The sequence below is a fragment of the Terrapene carolina genome, unplaced genomic scaffold (genome assembly GCF_002925995.2).
Source record: "Terrapene carolina triunguis isolate 2854851 unplaced genomic scaffold, T_m_triunguis-2.0 Scaffold130, whole genome shotgun sequence".
Classification (NCBI taxonomy): domain Eukaryota; kingdom Metazoa; phylum Chordata; order Testudines; family Emydidae; genus Terrapene; species Terrapene triunguis.
This window is the reverse complement of record NW_020664481.1, coordinates 30,904,930-30,926,970: the sequence shown is the minus strand read 5'-3', so window position 1 is coordinate 30,926,970 and position 22,041 is coordinate 30,904,930. Positions and strand designations below refer to the sequence as shown.

The following is a 22,041-nucleotide window of genomic DNA, read 5'->3' as shown; positions in this document are numbered from 1 at the left end:
GCGGCAGGTCCTTTGCTCCTAGAGGGAGTGAGGGACCTGCCGCCCCCGAATTGCCGCACATGCCGCCCCTCTCCCTTGGCCACCCCAAGCACCTGCTTGTTAAGCTGGTGCCTGGAGCCGGCCCTGGGGAAGGAACTACACCCCAGAAGAGTGAGTAGGGAAGAGAGAGAACTGAGTGATGAAGCAAAAAACAGGATCTGTTCACCCCATTTTCCAGGTCCCCTCAACTCGTTCCCTTAACATGTTTACTTTAGGTGGGTCATATAGAGCAATGCAAATTAAGATGGCTATTGACCTGAATTCCTGAGTGTTTGCCACTGTCAATGTTAAACAACTATTGTTCTTTATAGCTATAGCAATAAAGTTATGAGAAATGTGTGCCATAAAGAAGAAATTGCTACATTTTTGAGTGTGGGAAGTTAATTTCTCCAGTATTAAAAATATGCATCCAGACATCATCTGTCTCAAAACTAAACCAACCAGGCGTGCCCCTCTGGGTGGAAACATTAGCCACGCTTGTTTTTCCAGCAAATGTGTAAGAAGAGCCTATCAGTGATTATTCACAAATGAAGCCACTTCCTAGAAAAACGGAGACTTGATATACAGTGTTTGTAATGAAAAATGAAAGCATTAATTCTAACGTGACCAAGACAGAACAAAAGGGCTCAAAAAAGGGAAAGCAGCAAGAGTCCTCAGGATGGGCTGTGCTATAGCAGAGCCTACAATACCCATATTCAACAGAAGGAAACATTAAGAAATTCCTAGAAGAGGAAACTTTAGCCTTATTTGTCTCTGAAATAATTCAAGAAGAACTATAAGAATCATAAATACTGCTGAAAGTGGTGATGTTACAAAGTGGTAAGATTCCACAACTAGAGCTTATTTTATGTATCCCTTTTAATGATATTTGGAATGAAATATGCTTGATATGCCTTGAAAACTATTAATGCAGGCCTCAGATGAAGACATTTCCTGAACAGAAAGCAGAAACTTCTATCATTTATGATTTTGACACAAATAAAAACAACTTTGTAGGATGCCATGTTTAGATGCCACTGAGACTGGCGCCTTAGAAACACCTGAGAGAGACAGAAAGAGATGATTACATAGATAATACTTCTTTATATGTATTTCAGATACCAAGGGTAGTTGATAAACAAGCAGAGAATGCAGCATGAGACTGCATGGTGTATGTATTTTCTCTAATTTATTTTGATTGGTAGAAAATACCTATCACAAGATCTCTGAGTGTAACTAACTCTTCCAGGTTCTTGATCCTCATCCAGCTGCCTCCAAGCAACTTTGAAAAAAATCAGTAGAAACATCCACACTGAACACAACAAAAACAGTACTCGGATACCCTTTCAGAAAGGGAAAGTGTGCCAACCGTAACTATAAACATATATGTATAGAAACGGTATAAATGGATTCTCTCTTTCCTGCTGTATCTTTTCTTTCTCCCCTCTCTTTTCATCCATCAGCTGTTAATACCTTCTTTTTTTTAAACTATCCCTATATTCATTTGCCCTTGGGGTTTCTACTGCACTTTTAAGTTTCTCCAAGGTCTCTCCCAAAAGCCTCCACTCTCACTTGCTTGATTTAAGCATAACTGGCAGTGTGGTTTTTTTTTGTTTTGTTTTGTTTTTTTGGCACCCAGAGTAGCTTATATATCTATACATATCCTTTCCTTTCCACCTTTGTACTAAGGACATCAATACGTTCGGTTGCTTACCAAAATGTGTGCTCCTGTTGTTTTTAATCTAATCTCAGTGTAGTTTCTCTATGACTATATATTTTTCTAACCCTCAACTGTTCGTTTCTGTGTTAAAAAGAAAAATCAATAGAGTGTTTAAAAAAAGAAATGTAGAAGTGATCAAGAATTATAGAGTAATAATTCTTGTCTGGACAGCTGCAGTCTACTCAGCTTGTATTGCATACTTACAATAGCCTGAATAAAAAATTGCATTTTACCTGTTGTACAGCATGCCAACAAGAGACTGGAGAAGAGAGATTTTCTTCAATCCACTCAGCTTAGCTACCTTAGAACATAAGAACGGCCAAACTGAGTCAGAGTCATGGTCCATCTAGCCCAGTATCCTGTCTTCTGACACCGTACAATGCCGGATGGTTCAGAGGGAATTAACAGGACAGGGCCATTTACTGAATTATCTGCTGTTAGCCAGCCACAGCTTCTGGCAGTCAGACATTTAAGGACACTCAGAACATGGCATTGAGTCCCTGACCATTTTGGCTAATAGCCATTGATGGACCTATCCTCCAGGAACTTATCTAATTATTTTTTGAACCCAGTTATACTTTTCGCCTTCACAACATCCCATGGCAATGAGCTTCACAGGTTGACTGTGTGTTATGTGAAGAAATACTTCCTTGGGTTTGTTTTAAACCTACTGCCAGGGTTCTTGAGTTATGTTAACAGGTACATACACTTACTTTATTCATTTTCTCCACACCACTCATGGTTTTATAGACATCTATCATAACCCCACTTCAGTCATCTCTTTTCTAAGATGAGTGGTCCCAGTCTTTTTTAATCTCTCCTCATATGGAAGCTGTACGATACCCCTAATCATTTTTGTTGCACTTGTCTGTACTTTTTCCAATTTTAATAAACCTTTTTTGGGATGGGATAACCAGAACTGCATGCAGTATTCAAGGTGTGGACATACCATGGATTCATATAGTGGCATTATGACATTTTCTGTCTTCTTATCTATCCTGCTTTCCTAGCGGTTCCTAACATTCTGTTCGCTTTCTTGACTGCCACTGCACATTGAGCAGATGTTTTCAGAGAACTATCCATTATGACTCCAAGATCTCTTTCTTGAGGGGTAACAGCTAATTTAGATACATAATTTTCTACGATTAGTTGGGACTATGGTTTCCAGTGTGCATTACTTTGCACTTACCAACACTGAAGTTCATCTGCCATTTTGTCGCCTAGTCACCCACCTTTGTAACTCTTCTCAGGGCACGTCTTCACTACCCGCCGATCCGGCGGGTAGCAATCGGTCTATCGGGGATCGACTTACCGCGTCTAGTGAAGACGCGATAAAATCGATCCCTGATGGCTCTACCGTCGACTCCGGAAATCCACCGCGGCAAGAGGCGGTAGCGGAGTCGACGGCGGCGCGGCAGCGGTCGACTTGCCGCCGTCCTCACAGCCAAGTAAATCGACCTAAAATACGCCACTTCAGCTATGCTATTCACGTAGCTGAAGTTGCGTATCTTAGGTCGACCCCCCGCTGTAGTGTAGACCTAGCCTCAGTCAGCCTTGAACTTAACTATCTTGAGCAATTTTGTATCATCTGCAAACTTTGCCACCTCTCTGTTTACCCCCTTTTCCAGATCATTTATGAATATGTTGAACAGCATAGGTCCCAGTATAGCTCCTTGGGGGACCCCGCTATTTACCTCTCTCCACTGTGAAAACTAACCATTATTCCTATCCTTTGTTTCCCATCTTTTCACCAGTTACTGAACCACAAGAGGACCTTCCCTCTCATCCCATGATTGCTTAGTTTGGTTAAGAGCCTTTGGTGAGGGACCCAAAGGCTTTCTGATAATCCAAGTATCAGAGGGGTAGCCGTGTTAGTCCGTATCCACAAAAACAACGAGGAGTCCGGTGGCACCTTAAAGACTAACAAATTTATTTGGGCATAAGCTTTCGTGGGTAAAAAACCTCTCTTCTTCAGGTGCATGAAGTGAAAATTACAAATGCAGGCGTAAATATACTGACAGATGAAGAGAAGGGAGTTACAAGTGGAGAACCAATGTTGACAGGGCCAATTCAATCAGGGTGGATGTAGTCCACTCACAATAATTGAGGAGGAGGTGTCAATACCAAGAGAAGGAAAATTGCTTTTGTAGTAAGCCAGCCACTCCCAGTCCCTATTCAAGTCCAAATTAATGGTGTTAAATTTGCAAATGAATTGTAGCTCTGCAGTTTCTCTTTGAAGTCTGTTTTTGAAGTTTTTTTGTTGAAGTATGGCTACTTTTAAATCTGTTCTAGAATGTCCAGGGAAGCTGAAGTGTTCTCCTACTGGCTTTTGTATGTTACCATTCCTGATGTCCGATTTGTGTCCATTTATTCTTTTACGTAGAGACTGTCCGGTTTGGCCAAATGTACATGGCAGAGGGGCATTGCTAGCACATGATGGGATATATCACATTAGTAGATGTGCAGGTGAATGAGCCTATGATGGTGTGGCTCATGTGGTTGGGTCCTCTGATGGTGTCGCTAGAGTAGATATGGGCACAGAATAGGCAACGGGGTTTGTACAGGGATTGGTTCCTGGGTTAGTGTTTCTGTGGTGTGGTGTGTAGTTGCTGGTGAGTATTTGCTTCAGGTTGGGGGGCTGTCTGTAAGCGAGGACTGGCCTGCCTCCCAAGGTCTGTGAGAGTGAGAGATCGTTTTCCGGGATAGGTTGTAGATCGTTGATGATGTGCTAGAGAAGTTTTAGCTGGGGGATGTACTTGATGGCCAGTGGTGTTCTGTTATTTTCCTTGTTGGGCCTGTCCTGTAGTAGGTGACTTCTGGGTACCCGTCTCGCAATTTCCCCTCTCTTGGTATTGTCATCTCCTCATCAATTATTGGGAGTGGACCACATCCACCCTGATTGAATTGGCCCTGTCAACACTGGTTCTCCATTTGTAAGGTAACTCCCTTCTCTTCATGTGTCAGTATATTTACACCTGCATCTGTAATTTTCACTCCATGCATCTGATGAAGTGGGTTTTTTTACCAAAGAAAGTTTATGCCCAAATAAATCTGTTAGTCTTTAAGGTGCCACCGGACTCCTCATTGTTTTTCTGATAATCCAAGTATACAATATTGATTGGAACACCCTTCTCCATGTGCTTCTTGGCCACCTCAAAGAATTTTAATAGATTGGTGAGGCATGATTTCGCTTTACAAAAGCCAGGTTGACTCTTCTCCAACAAATCGTGTTCATCTATGTGTCTGATAATTCTATTCTTTACTATAGTTTCAACCAATGTGCCTGGTTTTGAAATTAGACTTACTGGCCTGCAATTGCCAGGATTGCCTCTGAAGCCTTTTTTTTTTTTTTTAAATCAGTGTTACACCAGCTATCCACCAGTCATCTGGTACAGAGGCTGATTGAAGCGACAGGTAATGTAACAGCTAGTAGTTCTGCAATTTCATATTTGAGTTCATTCAGAACTCTTGGGTGAATATCATCTGCTCCTGGTGACTTATTACTGTCTAATTTATCAATTTGGTCCAAAACCTCCTCTACTGACACTTCAATGTGGGAAAGTTCCTCAGGATTTGTCACCTAAAAAAAGTGGCTCAGGTGTGGAAATCTCCCTCACATCCTCTGCAGTGAAGACTGATGCAAAGAATCAATTTAGCTTCTCCACAACAGCGTTGTCTTCCTCGAGTGCTTCTATAGCACCTCGATTGTCTAGGGGCCCCACTGCTTGTTTACGACAAGCAAAGTTAAACAAACTTCTATAGTTAAAATACTACAGAAAGTTATTATTTTCCAAAAACAGCATAATTCTTTAAAGATCCTTATGCTATAAAAACATTTTAACAGACCGAAACTACGTGTTTAATCCCCAAAATGAAGCACTGACAGTTACTTAGCCTGCTGATATCACTGTTCAGGTATAGTAGCTATCAGTAAAGGTAAAATCATGAATTATTCCAAGTAACTGGCGTATACACCATACAGTTTCAGGCATTAGCATATGTGCAGGCCGCAGGCCATAGGCACCTGTTTAAGGTGCTATTTGGTATAGGCACAAATGCTGATTTTTCATTATCTTCTACAAAGGAACTAAAATCTGCCCTCGCGGGATGAAATTCAAAGCATTTACCTTGTTGAAGAACTTAAACTCTCCCCTGAGAGAACAGGTATGGAAGCTCTCACTGAAAAGAGAGAGTTAAAGCAAGAAATTAGAGTAGAAGACGGCAATGTATTCCACTCCTGACAGATGAGGGGAAGAGCATGTAATATTTTAGGCTGCGTGCACAGCCATATGAAAAAGGAATTAGTCCCAAAGAAAAGAATTTCTGAGGCCTGTTTCAGAGAATTTAGAAGGAAATAAAGAACTGAGAAGTAGAAAGAAGACAGTGACCTACTCAGAGACTCAGCTGAACTCTCAAGAGACATCACACTGAAGGAAGGGATATTTCCATTCCTTATTTTATTCCTCTGCAGAATTAGATGTATATCACAGCTGGAGGCAGGTCTAGTCACATATTCACTTGACCCAGTGGGAACAATATCCAGTTGTACTAAAGAAGCAAGTAAAACAAAAACAAATTTTCATTGAGATTGAACCTGGGATGCTGACACAATCTACGAATCACTGACAGGATGCACTATGAACAGCTCTATCCGAGCCTATTCTGTCTGCACTGTCAGGACTTACTTGAGGTCTTCTTGCACTTACTGAACTGCTCGCTCAGTGTACTCTAACAGCACCTTCAAGTCTGTTATTGCCCACTGCATCAAGATTCATTTGGGGGTGCTTTAATTAATCTATGGCTGGGATTTTTCAGCAAGAGCAGGGTGCCCGGCCCCCTTAGTAAATACTTTTGAAAATCTCACCCAATTATCTTTAATTCAAAGTGTCAGAGTGGTGTGACTAATATTCCTGTCATTGCTATTGGTCTGCTGAGAAGAGTTCCCAAATTCACTTCTCATTCCATTTGGTCTTCACAGTGTAAGAAGTAACCTGGCCCAACCATGAACTAACATTTCAACAAATAATTTTAAGACACCATAAACAGCAGACAAGATAGATTTCATGAGCAGGCTTCTAAAGGCTTGCTTACATACTAAATTAGCCAAAAATCTTAAAAGTAAAGATGTAAGACAGCAGATGAGTTAGTTTTCACAGACTTTTTCTCTCAAGAATCTCACCTGTACACGCTACAAGAATTTTCACATCACATATGAAAACTACTTTCATTAAGGGAAGGAAACAAATCAGTTCCAGATTTCACAAGTTAAATACTGCTGTGCAATATCCTCTGGTGATTAAACAGCTGCTAATAATTATTTGAGTATCAATGTGGCCAGTATGGCATCTGAGCCATAATGATACTGTTTATATTTCTTTTTTGAATTTGTGTAAGGACGTATCTTTCTTACCCATAGATTTTTGCAGGTCTCACACACACACACACACACACACACACACACACACAATGAGGAAAGCCCCGCCCCTGCCCCCAGGAAAGCAGGGCTCATATCCATCTCTCAAGGCCATATAGCAAGACAACTAACCTCTTTGAAGCAGTGACTCAAATTTTATGCAAGGTCATGCAAAGTTTTGAGGGACTTTCACTAAATCTTTCATTCCAACCTCCTCCTCCTCCTATTTGGTGCCTGGTCACATGTTCACCAAACACCACAAATAAAGTAGACACCTCTGCCAAGAGGCTATATAAAGAAAACAAGCCTCTTGCAAACCTACCATCCATTCTAATTAACTCATTCCTGGATGTAGTAAAGTAAACTACTTAGAATTCCTTTCTCCTGGATATTGAAAATATCTTTTTCCATGAAAGTCTCCCGAGTTTCTGCAGATTTGCGAACTCAAGAAATACCCATACTTATGCACAAACCCTGACTTCTGAATGAAACGTTGATATAGCTCAACTTTCTGCTGAAAACTTCAAGGTAGGCTCGCAGTATGAACCCTGATACCCTGCCATACATAACTAAGAAGTCTACAAAACAGTGTGACGCCTATTTTCTGCCTGTGCAGTGCTATGCTTTGTTTATAGCACAGGTCATTCTCAAAAGGTATTTTTTTTACTATTCATTTTATAAAATTAGAATTTTTAATCCTATTAAATGCTTTGTATAGTTACTCTAGTAGTCTACATTGTGTGCAATAAGAGATGCTAAAGTTCAGCAGTACTGTACTTACTCTGGGAACAGGGGATGTCTGGGTACCCTTCCTTTGGCCACTAGTCTCAGGTGTCAGGTCTCGATGATCTAACTGAATGTGGTTCTCTAGGTCTTCAGCACTTTCAAATTTGACACTACACTCTGGGCACCTCAGACTGCCACATGGTCTCTCATTCACTTCCTGGGGAGTCAAGCCTGAAGACTGTCCATTGGTGCCCCTGGTCATACATCCAGCACACAGGCCATATGGCAGGCCATTAACATCCAGTTTCACCAAGTCCTGCTTGTTCCGGAACTCTTTCAAGCACAAAGCACACTTGTAGAGTTTCTGCAAAGCCTGACCATTGGGAGAAGAGGCTGCAGAGTTTCCTGCCAATTTCTGCATATGGAACGTTCCATGAATTTTCAGCTCAAGGGTAGAGGTGACTGTCTGCATACAGACAACACAGCGAAACCCGGTGAGGGAATTTCTGAGATCCGGATGCATCTGGCAGTGCTCAATAAATTCCTCCTCACTCTGCAGTGGCATTTTGCAGATCCTGCACGTTCCCGTATCCAAACTCTTGCTATGAGTGACTTTGTGCTCTGTCAGGGTCAGAAGGGATGGGAAGCGCTCCCCACAAATGGGGCACATGTAGTGCTTAGCTGGACCTCGATGAGTCTGCATATGCTCTCTGAGGCCATTTTCTGAGAAAAAGGTCCTTGAGCAGATGTTACACTTGTGGCTACCTTTGATGAATTCTGCTTTCTTCCTAGAACAATCATCCTCCCCAGGTCTGATGTTATGATCTCTCAAACGATGGTTTTGCAAAAGGACTTCCATAGTATAGGCAGCCCCACAAATATCACAACCATACATTGGCTCAGAAGCATCTACATCATCCTCACTAGCCTCATGACTGTTTGAAGTATCCGGATTCTTCATCAACATGTTCTGGAGATCTGCAGCTTCTGTCTTCTTATTCGTTGGGGTCATGCCATTAGCTGTACCATTCTCAGCCCCAGCATCAAAGACACAATGTTTCTCCCGCAAATGTTTTTCAAGCAAGATGATAGCGTGGAAAGCTTTGCTGCAGAACTTACAGTTGTACTTTTTACTGTGGGTTGTGATGTGGCACTGCAGTTCTACTTCAGTGCTGAAGGTCTCTCCGCAGAAGATGCATTTATGTGATTTTGTTGGATTGCCCAAATGGCTATGCTTTACATGGATCTGAAGGTCCACCTCCTTTCTAAAATCCCAATTACAGGCTGTACAACGATACATCTTCTTTTCATTGCTATGCTTGACTGCCAGATGCACTTGGATAGATACCTTGGAATCAAAAACCTCTTGGCAAAGGGTGCAGTGATACAACACAAAAGTATGCATGTCCAGCAAATGCTTCTGCAAATCATCCACTGAAGAAAACTGTTTGTCACAGCTCTCACATACATAATGGGTAGATGTTGTCATGTAGTGTACTGTGAGGTGCTGCAGGAGAGATTCCTGAGAATCAAAGTCTTCTTTACACTGAGGGCAAGACTGTTTCCTTAAAAGCAACTCCAAATGCAACTTTAAATGAGTTTGAAAACTTTCAAAATTAGAGAACTTTAGATCACACTGATTACATGGGTATTCACCATTAGAAACTGAATTTAAGCTAGCAGAAAGCCGCTGCCTTTTAGGGGAAGAGACTTCAACATCAGAAGAAACTGGACTCTGCTCTGCTTTTGACTTCTTATTGTGTGCTAGAGGAATGTTCTTGTGGTTTTCTTTAATGTGCTTTGTCAGCTTCAGGATGGAGCCAAAAATGGGGGAGTTTGTGCAATAAGGGCAAGAATAAACTTCCATAAAAGACTGTGTTGGCTGAACGACAGGGGAATCCAATTTTGAGTTTCCTACGTTGCAGTGAGTTTGCTGAATATGCTCAGTCAAGGATGCTTCCGTCAGAAAGCCCATGGAGCACTGGTTACAGAAGAAGGCATTGTTACCATCTTGAGGGGTAGCACTTGGTCCACAGTGAGTGATGCGGATGTGCTCCTGTAGGCTATTGATATCTGCAAACATCTCAGGGCAATAGTTACAGTGAAAGGCAGAAATGTTGTTAAACTGCATCATGGGATATGCATGGTTTTTGTGCACCTTTCTGACATGTTCGTTCAAGTTGTACAGCGTAGGCATGGAATCAAGGCAGATCTGGCATGTGTGGCTTTGTTGAGGTTTGTCTGCATGAATGGTCTTCAGATGGATCTCCAGGACAGCAAGGCTGTTGAAGTCACGCTTGGAGCAGTAAGGGCAGCTGTAGGTGACTTTAGACCAATTCTGGCCTTCCTCTCTTTCCGCTGATCTGATCTTCTTTTGTCCTCTCAACGGTTTTAAAGTGGAGTCCGGAGTGGAGCCTCGTTCCACCGATGCGCTTGAATCAGGTGTTGCACTGCTCATTGACGCCACACTCCCCAAAACTGGGTCAGGGCTGACACTATGGTTGCTGGAATCAGGTTGTCTGTGGCTATCCAAGTGGCAATAGACTTCTTCCACTGAAGAAAACTGCTCGGGGCACATAGGGCACTTGTGTTTTTTGTTGGCATGGGCTTGATGAATGTGGGAAAGCAATGAGTTTTCATCTGCAAATACTTCAGGACAATGAATACACTGCAAATCTGCCTTCTCGGAAAGCTGTGGGTGGCGTGTCATTACGTGCTTCTCCAAATCTTCTGTCTGACTGAATGTCTCTTCACAGTAATCACACATAAAATCATCCTTCTTCACCTCTTTCTCAGTCTTTGCCATATGTTCCTTGTTCTTTTTATGAGCTTGCATGTGACTCTGCAATGAGCTGGTGGAGGAAAACCCACGCTTACAGACAGTACACTTGAATGGCTTGCTCGAACTGTGGGTTTTCAGGTGAATTTTGAGATGGTCGCTGCGAGAGAATGCTGCCTCACATTCATGGCAATGGTACTTTTTATCCCCCGTGTGAAGCTTTATGTGGCGATCCCTACTTCTCTTATGCTTAAAAAGCCGGCTACAGTAGGTACATTTGAAAGGTAGTTTGTCACTGTGGATCTGCTCGTGCCTTTTAAGGTAGCTCAGGCGAATGAAGGACTTATCACAAAACTGACAGGGATATGGCAGGCCAGTCCCCCCTTCCTCCTCCCCGATGCCGAGATCACACCCATCGCCTATCATCTGAGTGGGTGATGCAACATCTTTGCTGGAGGGAGATGAAGCCACCCAGGAGAGTTGTGGGTCGTCATCACCATCTGTAATGGGAAAGCAGAAAGGAGATTAAAAACAATTCCCAGTGCATCTGTGAAATAAGGACAAAGCCTCTCAACAACACTATGGGCTTCTGCTACTACAGTAAAAAAAATCAGCTGCTGAACAAAAAAAAAGACATAAATGTCTCTTGAATTTTAAAGGATGTTTGAGAAAGAGGAAAAGAAGCACATATTGTTATGTAATTTATGAATATGCAAATATATAGCATTAATATAAAGCCTTTTTCTTTAGCAGGCTTAACTACTCACTGTACTGTAAAACGAACAATGAGTAGAGAAAATAAAATACATTGTGAAGCAAAGCAATGCAAACATGTCTAAGAGCTTCAGTATTAAGTGGTCACCTGTGATTTTGTGGGATTTTTTAAAATGATGCATCAGAATGATTTTAAGTAACATCTCCTTTTAACAAAATATTTTCAGTTCTGACTTGAAATTGAAACAGATTTAAAAGGCTGCACAAAAGCGGTTACATGTAGAAAAAGCAAATAGAATTCAACATCCATGTGAAATAGAAGCAACAGATTTGAGAATACTCAGTTGAATCTGTCAAGAAATTTTGATTGTTACCATATTCGTTGGCTTAGAAAGGTAATGTTGTCCGATTGCAATAAAAAGACTTGCAATACTTGCAAAGACTAATAATAATCTTTGGAGATTTCGAGTGTGTCATCACCAGAAAACCAACTTCAGGAACAAAACAACAGCACAGCCAAGCCTGTAATGACAGAGTGCTCCCACTTCCATGGCTCAAAGATGAGGCTTTAGAAAATATTTCATAAATCAGTATTTCCATAAAGAAACACAATGAATAGAAGAATGGTTGTTTTAAGAAAATACATAAAAAGTTAGCATCTTTCATAATTTGAATTATTCATCAGAAAGAGAACAAAATGAGTGCAAATGTAATCATTCCACAGAGAATGCTGAAGATGTCAAGTTAAGTGAAGTAGTCTGATATAAAACTGAACCCTGAACGAAGAACAGTGTAAAACTTGTGAGAGTAGAGGAGGGGTCGGTAAAGCACTGAAATGCAAAAAGGAACCATTTCTCCAAACACAAACATTTACCCTCTAAAACATTTAATGATTCTACTTCAGCTATTATTACAACTGAACAAAAAAACCCCTGCAACTATGCATGTAGGCTGCCACGCATACACTTGTCTGCCAACTAAACAACTTCACCAAATTAAAGCACATGTACAGTAGAGTAGCTCTCAAAGAAAAACTCAGTTAACGAGGATATCATCAATACAAGAAGCTATACCCTGTATCATAGTATTCTTTGTCAAATGTCTGCCTTTACATCCCAGGAAAACAGGGATTTGCATTACTTTATATAAAAATAATCATACACAAGACAATTTATCTAGCAAAAATGTGCTGCATTTTTTCTAGCACTGCACTGTGTGGGAGGATGGCCTTCTCTCCTTACGCAGTACAACTACAATGTCCTCATCTTGACTTAACCAAACCTGCTACTCCAGAATGACTGATGACATGAAAACAGTATTTTAGTCTCATTACAGAAACGTACTATAATTCTCAACATGCGACCTACACTTATAGAACGTTCAATGTTCTTATATTAAACAAAAACTTAAGAGCCCGGCTGAGCCTGAACATTACGAAGTTTCATCCATTGATTTTTACAGAGACTTGTTTTCAATCGTTCTATTCTCATCCTGTAACCAACACCTAATATCTTTTTGTATCAGCAATTATATAATATGCTCCATATTTAAATCGATTCTATTGTACATTACTGCATGCCATACTGAAGACCCAGGTTCGCTCTTCATTCTGAGCAGCCTCTCTCTTTCTCTCTGATGTCAGCCCCATTCACAGGGGTTCTCTCTCCAAGCAAAGGAGGAGCAGCCTCCCTAGGGACTTGCATTAATGGGCCCTTCTGACTGGAAGGATTCAGCTGGCTGCCAGCTTCTTGGATTAGATTCAGTGGGGAGGTACCGGTAGATCACTGCTCACTAATTCCCAGCTCACGCCAGCTGGGCTCCTCAAGGGGAATGGAGACAAAAGGGAGAGAGGGGGATGCTAGGGCCTGAACTAGGGCAGCACATGGTGAATTTGCTACTCCTACAGTTTTTTCTACTGGAAAAAAACCCCACAATATTACTACTCTGTAAGTTAACTGGCTGTGGCCTAAACTGTAACAAGTTGCCATTAAATAAAAATTATTGTAAAAATAGGCATTTAAAATGTCATACTTTATTATCACAAAGACTGTAAATATTTTGCTGCATATTGGTATACAGGCATAAATGATTGAAGAGGGAAAGCAGGGGAAAAAATCAGATAGGCTTAAACCACTTTGGTGAATAAATCAGCTTCAGCATCCACAGCCTCTTTTACAATCTGCAAATTCAATGTGCCAAATTCACTGCTAGCATAACCCAGTACAACTCCGTTAACTTAAATATGATGATATGTGCTTGTGCCAGCAATGAAGTTAGTCCATTATCTCAGTGATACAAATATGTTTAAGAAGTTCTCACACACAGCAGGTGGACATGGCAACAACTTTAGGAAGATGCTAAGAACTGAAAAGCAGAGTTCCCTTCCTACTGCTGCCCTCCTCGCATACTGGACTAATTTTATTTTAAATAAAAGAAAGATGGTGTTACTTTCTGAATGACATGCAAAGAAACTGCTGTGATTATTATAATATGGATTCAAGTGAAATAAAATTTTGCTTGTTTACATAAAGTTGAAAGCAAGACTGTCTCATTTTGTCAGTTTGATTTAGACATTTTATTGATTTAAGTGTTCAACTTTTATTTTCCTTTTAATATATTTGTTTTTTCTGCCTTTTAGAATTTAAAAATAGTTGGACAGCTATTGCTCCCACACACAATCTACCTTGAGTTCCTTACAAACAAAACATTAAAGTATCCAAAAACTAAAACCGAAGAAATTAGAGGGAAAACTCATTATAATTTATCTCTTTATGGAATGAAAAACAACCCTGTTAATTTTAACTTGCCACTATAAATTGAGAAAAGCCTTATAATGAGCCAAGAAGAAAATGTTAGGGAATTTTGCTGGAGTATTTTACATTGGGAAGACATAGTTGAAATGTGGTGTGACATGCCTGGCAATAGTGATTTTTCCAGCAGAATAATAATTCTACATTAAGGCAATCAAAGGAATGTAACAGAATGAGAAAAATCACTTTCAAAAAGGAGATTAAAGTCATTAAAAATGGCTAATCCTGCAAAGTGGGACTGTTCTAAAATAGGGAATCACATGGCTGGTGCAAGTCTTTTGTCATCTGCACATAAGAGAATCAAAACAAGTATTAAAAGGAGAAGAAAATTCAATAAAAGTTTAATTAGAAAAAAAGAGCATTAAGTAGGCTTCAGAATGCAGGCAGACTGTGAGATATATGTGTGGGTCGTGATGCTTATGTGGCCAAACTTGATAATCAATCACAAAGTGATATAGTCATTTAGCAACTTAATGTTCAGCATGTTTACAAAGCTGCAAGCATTCATCATCATCACGGAAGAGATAATTCCAGCCTAGATACGTTCAATAAATGTATTTTTCCTTCTAATAAGAGCAATTTGGCCAAACTGCTATATAAATCACACTTTGTTCTCCGTTTATCATTCACATAACACAAGGCAAGTTCAGAAATGTACTCATGCAGCTATGACGATCAACCCCAAAGCTATGAATTCATGATCGGTTTTCAAAAGGAAGATATAGCTTGTCACAAACTGAAAGACCTAGGTAGCACAGTCTCCTAAGCGAACATTGATAGGGTTGATATATTTGTTAAGTCAATTACTTTGCTAACAGAAATAAAGCCTCCAGCTTCCATCCAGGACACACCACACAATCCACTGTCTACAGACAAGCCCTAAGATACAACTACATTTGCTCCAATCTCTCAGACAGAGACAAACACCCACAAGAACTAAAACTGTGTACACATAAATATAATTTCACGTCCCTACAAGACACTGCCTTCCCACTTCCTCATTCAAAACTAGCCAGAAACTTTGTTACATTCTATCAGACTTTCAGATGAGCCTTCATTTGCTGAAGAACTTAACTTGAAGAACCATCATTAGTGCACAAGGTAATAACCTCTTCTTCTTCGACTACCCTATGGGTGCTCCACTGTCGGTAACTTCACAGCCCTATGGAGGGCTGGGACTTCGGAGTGGAGTCTATCATTGATGATAATACTGTGGAGCCGAAGATGGCATGAGAAGCTGAGTCTCGAGTAATCATGTAGTGTTCTGTGAAAGTACACCTCTACCCCGATAGAATGCGACCCTGTAGCAGGGTGGACACCTGCTCCTGCCTGGAAGGGCCTGAGATAGCCCAGGGAGCAGGCAGCGTGAAGGCTGAGCTGATTGGGGGAAGTGGCTGCAGCTGGGGCCACGCCCCAATCAGGCCTCAGCTGGCCTATATAAGAGGCTGGGAGCCAGGAGCTCAGGAGTCTCTCACTGCCTTCAGAGGGAGAAGGGCCTGGCTGCAGGGAGCTAGACATAGGGTACCTGTAGTGGAGCAGGGCTGGGGAAAAGCTGAGGAGCTGGGGAGCTCCAGCCTAGTATTAGGCCAAGGGGTACTGGGGGTTGCAGAGGGCAGCCCAGAGCTAGTCCAAGGCAGCAGGTCCAAACCCCCCTTGCCAGTGATGAGTGGCCTATACTGCAGTCTGGCGCGGGGGCTAGATGGTGACTGGCAGTGGCCTAGTGCTGAGGCAAGGTGGGGGGTTCCCCAGGGAGGGGAGACCCAGATCTGTGGGGTACTGCCAGGGGGCAGCATCCCAGTAATAGGGGCACCAGGTCCTGGGAGGGACACGGGCGCCAGAAGAGGACAGGCGGATCACCGGCCTGCAGAGGGCACTCCAGAGGCTGGTGAGCTAATTCCCTGGACGACCAGCAGGAGGCGCCGCAGGGGTGAGTCCAGACCCTTTACAGACCTGATATAACACGAATTTGGATATAATGCGGTAAAGCAGTGCTCCGGGAGGGCGAGGCTGCACACTCCGGTGGATCAAAGCAAGTTTGATATAACGTGGTTTCACCTATAACACGGTAAGATTTTTTGGCTCCCGAGGTGTTATGTCGAGGTAGAGGTGTATGAGCGGAGGCAAACATTGCTGCCCTGTAGATTTCTGAGATGGGAACATCTTTAACAAATGCGACCAAGGGGGAAATGGATCTCATGAAGTGTGTGCAAATTCCTGAGGGATAATGATAGTTAATGCAATTTGAGACCCATTTTGAGAGCTTTTGAGCTGATATTGCAGAGCCCTTGGATCTGTTCGCAATTGAGAAAAAAAAGATTTCCTAAAGCCCTTTGTCCAGTCCAAATACAATGTTAAGGCTCCCCTAATGTCAAGCATGTGTAGTATGGCCTACCTGTTGTCACGGTGCAGTTTGGGGAATGAGGTGGGGAGGTGGATGAGTTGGTTCATATGGGAGGATGAGGCCATCTTGGGGAGGAACTTTGGGTGCGGCCTCAAAGTGACTTTGTCTTTAAAGAAGACCATGAAGGGTGGGTGCACCATCAGCACTGCTATTTCCCCTATTTGTCATGCTGAGGTGATGGCCACTAGAAATGCTGACGTCATTGACAGATGTAGAAGAGAGTAAGTGGCCATAGATTCAAAGTAAACCAGCCTGCTACTTGCTCCGTCTTGCGGTTGAAAAGGAATTGAGGGTGGTTCGCCCGCACAGCGCTAGATAGTCTCAAGGCAGAGCATGAGGGAGAGTGCATGTGCAGGCTGAATGGACACTGCTACCTAAAATCTCCAATCAGAGGCGCAGGGGTGCAGATACACGTACAGTGGAGCACCCATGGGATCACTACTCAAAGAACTGCTGTGTTGCTCAGCAGATGGGACCTTAGAGCCTTCCTGTTTGTTTGATCCCATGGAAAAGACTTGGAGAATTTGGAGGAAATCAGACAGGATAGTGGTGTAATTCAGCAAGCATGATCTGTGTGTTTCTATGCTATGCTGTCACGTCATTATCCTTAATAAAGCTGTGGCCTGTTACCTTTCCACTTACACCCTCCTTTAGGGCAAAATTATCTTGTGTCCAGAGGGTTTATGTGGGTCTTAAGCAGTGTGTAGGTCTTGTGTTGGTTCTCTGCACAAGGGTGAATGCACCGTTAGAGAGAGTAGCACAGGGTTCATGACATGCTATAAAGAATGTGTGTTGGAAGCGCAGAGCCAGGACTAGAGCCCTGATCCTCCAGCTCCATAAACACAGACCTCCTTTAGCAGGCAGTAGTACAAGTCTCTTCACCATATTGTGGGTCAGCCACCAAAGGGTGATATCACATTCAGATACATACACAGGACATGTCTACACAGCAGCTGCGAGGTGCTTTCCGGAGCAGATAGACAGATATGTGCTACCTTTGCTTCAGCTAGCATGCTCAAAATAGTAGTGTGGTTACAGTGGCACAGGCAACAGGTCAGGCTAGCCATACAATCACATACTCGGGGGATCAGGCAAGATGGTATTCAAATGGCTAGCCGAAGCCTCCACTGTTCCACCGTGGCCACACTGCTCATTTTAGCATGCTGGCTCAAGCAGAGCCAGCGAATGTGTGTCTACCCATGCTGGAAAGCAATCTCCCTGCTGCTGTGTAGACATCCCCATACACACAACCAATACATCAGTTCTGAGTGACAAGAACACCTGAGTTGGAACAGCTAATAGAATTTACTGACGTGACGAGCAAGTGTGATTAAAGTGTACTGTGCCTTTAAATAAGAGGAGAGGGAATTTCCCTGGACTGTAGTATATGTTGAGAGCAATGGAAGGAGGCTGAAAGAAGCTACAGTGGTGGCACCTAGGGAGGATTGCACAACAGGGAATGCTGGAGATGCAACTTAAAAGGAAACTCCTTTTCGAGCCCTGGAGAGACTTTTTTTATATGGAACGATAGACTGGGGTGGGTATACCTGAGAGCTGCTGTTGTGCACCAAAGCAACAAACCCAACAGGAATAAATTAGCCATTTCTCTTGCTGTATACAGATCTGATTTATACTTAACAGAGAAGCTATTGTCAAGTGGAAGTGTTGTCTAATGGTTAAAGTTCAGATCTGTGACTCACGAGATTCCTTGCTCTGCCACATTGGGAACGTCACTTAAGGTAAAAATGGCCAAAGCACCAAAGCGACTTAGGCTTTGTCTACATTACACAGCTTTTAGCGACATGGCTGTGTCGCAACAGCCATGCTGCTAAAAGTCGTGCAGTGTAGCCGCTGTTTGTTGGCTCTCCTGCCGGCAATGCGCTGTTCACACTGGCATTTGTCGTGGCAAAACTTTTGCCTTTCGGGGGAGGGGTTAACACCTCTGAAAGACAGAAGTTTTGTCGTTCAATTGCCTGTGTAGACATAGCCTCAGAAACCTAAATCCCATTTTTAAAAGGAACTGGAGCACTTAAGAGCCCAAGTCTAATGGAAAGTAAATGAGGCTTAGGCTCCTAAGAGCTGAAGTTACTTTTGACAATGAGTTTTATGCTCCTTAACCACCTAGACACTTAAAAATGTTACTCAATCTCTCTGTATGCCTCAGTTCTGCATCTGTATGAAAGGAAGAGTCTCTCCTGGCTCACAGGGGTGTTGTAAAGCTTACTTCTCTAATAACTGCAAAGCAGAGTGAGGTCCTCCGATGGAAGGCCCACCAGAGGTGCTAATAATATTAATAAGTATTATTGTCAGAGACACCTAACCAGGGAACACAGCAGGAGGATTATCATTGGATTTCAGAGGCAAAAGCAAATTTTTAACTGTAATAAGTAAACAGGGATAAAAACTCACAATGGATTAAAATGTAGTATGTATTACATTTTCACACGGCATACGGTGTCTGGATACACTGCAGTGTTGGTGTGAATTAATGCAAATGAAGTTTACATACCAAATGTGTGAGGTTTAAATGTTTTCAGTTCACTTTGACACATTTTTACTTAAAAAAACCCAAACTTTTATCTTGTTTGCTCTCATCTCCCAATACTACTCAAATGTAATAAGAACAAAGTAAATAATAAACAAGAACCTACAATATCCAAAACTCCACTGTTAAGCTCCACTGAGTGTATTTTTAATTGTGACATGGAAGACATTTAGAGCTGACACACATGATGATATACACCTATCCTTGAATGATATTAGCAATCCAACTAGCAGCTATCACTGAAATATAATCATATAGTTGGCCTTGATAAATTTTGACTAGTACATCTTCAATGGAAATTATTTCCGCAATTTATATGTAATTATACCTAATCAGACCATGCCACAAAATGAACATTAATGCCGCTATTTGGTTAAAACAATCAAGCATTCATGAGCCAGATAATGTATATATACATATATATGAAGGAAAGATCAACCATAATTCTTTACCCCCCCCCCCGTTAATTGCTTTAATATAATGGCTTCTTATGCCATATATTTAGCCAATTAATACAGCATACACTAGAAACTAGAACTGCTTATATAACTTCACATAAAGAAATAACACCATACATATAGTTTCCAGGCTTAAAGAAATCTACAAACAAACCAAGTTTGAAGAAAATTATTTCAGTAGTTTTAAAATTATGACTATTTAAAGTTGAATGATGACTGTGAAAGATACGGCTATTTCATTCCCTGGGAAAACTTTACTGTATTAAATGAAAAGTTTATGTAATATAGTGGGCCAGGACTGTATGTAATCTTTCTAGAAGGAGATGTGAGGTGAGGCCTGAGAGTTCAAACGGCTATCTTGAAATTATCCAGACAAGAACGGACTTTTTAGGATAATATGTATGAAGTGGATTTTGTGGGAAATACCTAGGTAGAGGTTAATGCAAATTCCCCACTGTGACGCTGGCAGAAGAGGTGCCCGCTCATACCGAAGCCCCAGGTCAATTTACTTGTGTATTAGTAAGATCAAAGTAATTGTTAAACGTACAAGAATGTATTTGGTGTTTAAACTTCATGAAGATTAATGGGAAGTTACTTGCATTGTTTTCACTTAGCTGTATCCTGTTATAATACAATTGCACACATTTACACTGTGTATACCCCTGTAACTAAATAACCCATCAAACGAGCCACCAAACAAGAAAGAAGCCTTGTGAAATGCAAATGAAGAACTTTAACAGAAAAGTGCTAATTTCAAAGCAAGTGGTCATTGTGTGTGATGATTGGAGATGAAAGACCCAGAATGCACCCCGCACTCTCCGTCATCAAACGAAAAGCTCACGTGGGTAGTGACCCTGTCAGCTTGTTTTCTGTAAGAAGAAGCTTTAAGTATGGATTCAGGGAAAGATCCTGCATCTCTGGACTGTTTGGATTCTAAAAAGGGCAAAATAACTGAACAAGAAGACGGAGATCCCCAGAGTTATTCTGGGTACCCCTGAGAGACTTTGGGATACTGGCATATTACTACATCTCTGCTACCATTTGGAATTATAGACTGATCACCTGTACATATATTTTACCTGCTTTAACCTCTCAATGACTCTCACTTCCTTTTCTTAGCTAATAAACCTTTAGTTAGTTTACTATAGAATTGGCTACCAGAGTTGTCTTTGGTGTAAGATGTAGAGTACCAATTGATCTGGGGTAAGTGACTGGTCGCAACCTTATGTGGTGTGATTTTTGGCTTACATGACCTTTTTATAACAAAGTCCAGTTTATCTGGGTGGCACGATATATTGAAGAGTCCAAGGAACTGTCTGACTCCATGGTAAGACAAGAATAGTGATCCAGCAGTTCACATTTGTTACTGGCTTGATGAAATCTAATTATAGAACACACCACTAGTTTGGGGTGTCTGCCTGTTTTCTGACAGTCGACCCTGGCGTGACACCCACTTCCAGTTATGCAAATACCTTTTGAAGCTACGCCATGAGGTGAGGGTGATTGTCTGCTATTACCTGCTCCTGAGGGTTGGACATCAAACGCCTGAGTTGTATAAAGAAACAGGCTGATCTGACCAGCCTGGGTTCTGGTTCTGAATCTGAGACAATTATGACCTTGTAACCCTGGGGAACAGGGCTGGCTCTAGGCACCAGCAAACCAAGCACATGCTTGGGGTGGCACATTTTCAGCGGCGGCATTCCGGCCATTTTTTTTTTTTTTTCCTTTGGGCGGCAAAACCCTAGAGCGGGCCCTGGCAGCAGCAGTGCGTTGTGTGCTGGGGACACCTTGGGGCCGCTGCGGTTCGCGCCGCCAGCCACGGGGGAGTAGTGCCTGCACCTTGTGGCTGGGCCGGGCGGGCTCCGAGCGGGGGACACTCTGGCTGCGCACGGAGCTGCCTGCAACTGCCGCAGGCGGCCGCCCCCCAGCGCCGCAGCCGGGGCTGGGCAAAGCGGCCCGAGCCGCCCAGGGGCTGCGGCAGGGTGGCCAGAAGCAGCAGTGGGGCCATAGAGGGCGGGGCGCTGCCGTGCGGGGCCCGGACCGCGTCCCGCTCTCCAGGGCTCCACTCCCTCTGGGGCTGCCCTGTCCCGGCTCCTCAGGCCCCTGCCGGGGCAGTCCCCCGGCTCTGCCCTCCTGGGTCCCAGACGGTCCTGGAGGCAGGAGCCCCAGCTGGAGGGACCCTGGGCTGAGGCGCGGCCAGGGAGCCCCACTGCTTATCCCGACCCTGCCAGCGCTGGGGCGGCAGGGGGTGCGGGTGGGGTGAGGGAAGAGAGAGCCCAGGGCTGGGGCGGCAGGGGGTGAGGGTGGGGTGAGGGAAGAGAGAGCCCAGGGCTGGGGCGGCAGGGGGTGAGGGTGGGGTGAGGGAAGAGAGAGCCCAGGGCTGGGGCGGCAGGGGGTGAGGGTGGGGTGAGGGAAGAGAGAGCCCAGGGCTGGGGCGGCAGGGGGTGAGGGTGGGGT

General features: G+C 42.9%; 1 protein-coding gene across 5 annotated transcripts in view; it reads right to left on the bottom strand.

The window, feature by feature from the left end:
• The window catches only part of ZNF423 (zinc finger protein 423), a 319,075-nt gene that overhangs the window by 105,130 nt on the left and 191,904 nt on the right, over positions 1-22,041 (bottom strand). For all 5 annotated transcript variants that reach the window (XM_026652711.2, XM_026652714.2, XM_026652713.2 and 2 more), the window contains one exon: positions 7,933-11,156. In XM_026652711.2, the coding sequence (XP_026508496.1) occupies positions 7,933-11,156 (3,224 nt within the window). The remainder of the gene's footprint in view (positions 1-7,932; positions 11,157-22,041) is intronic.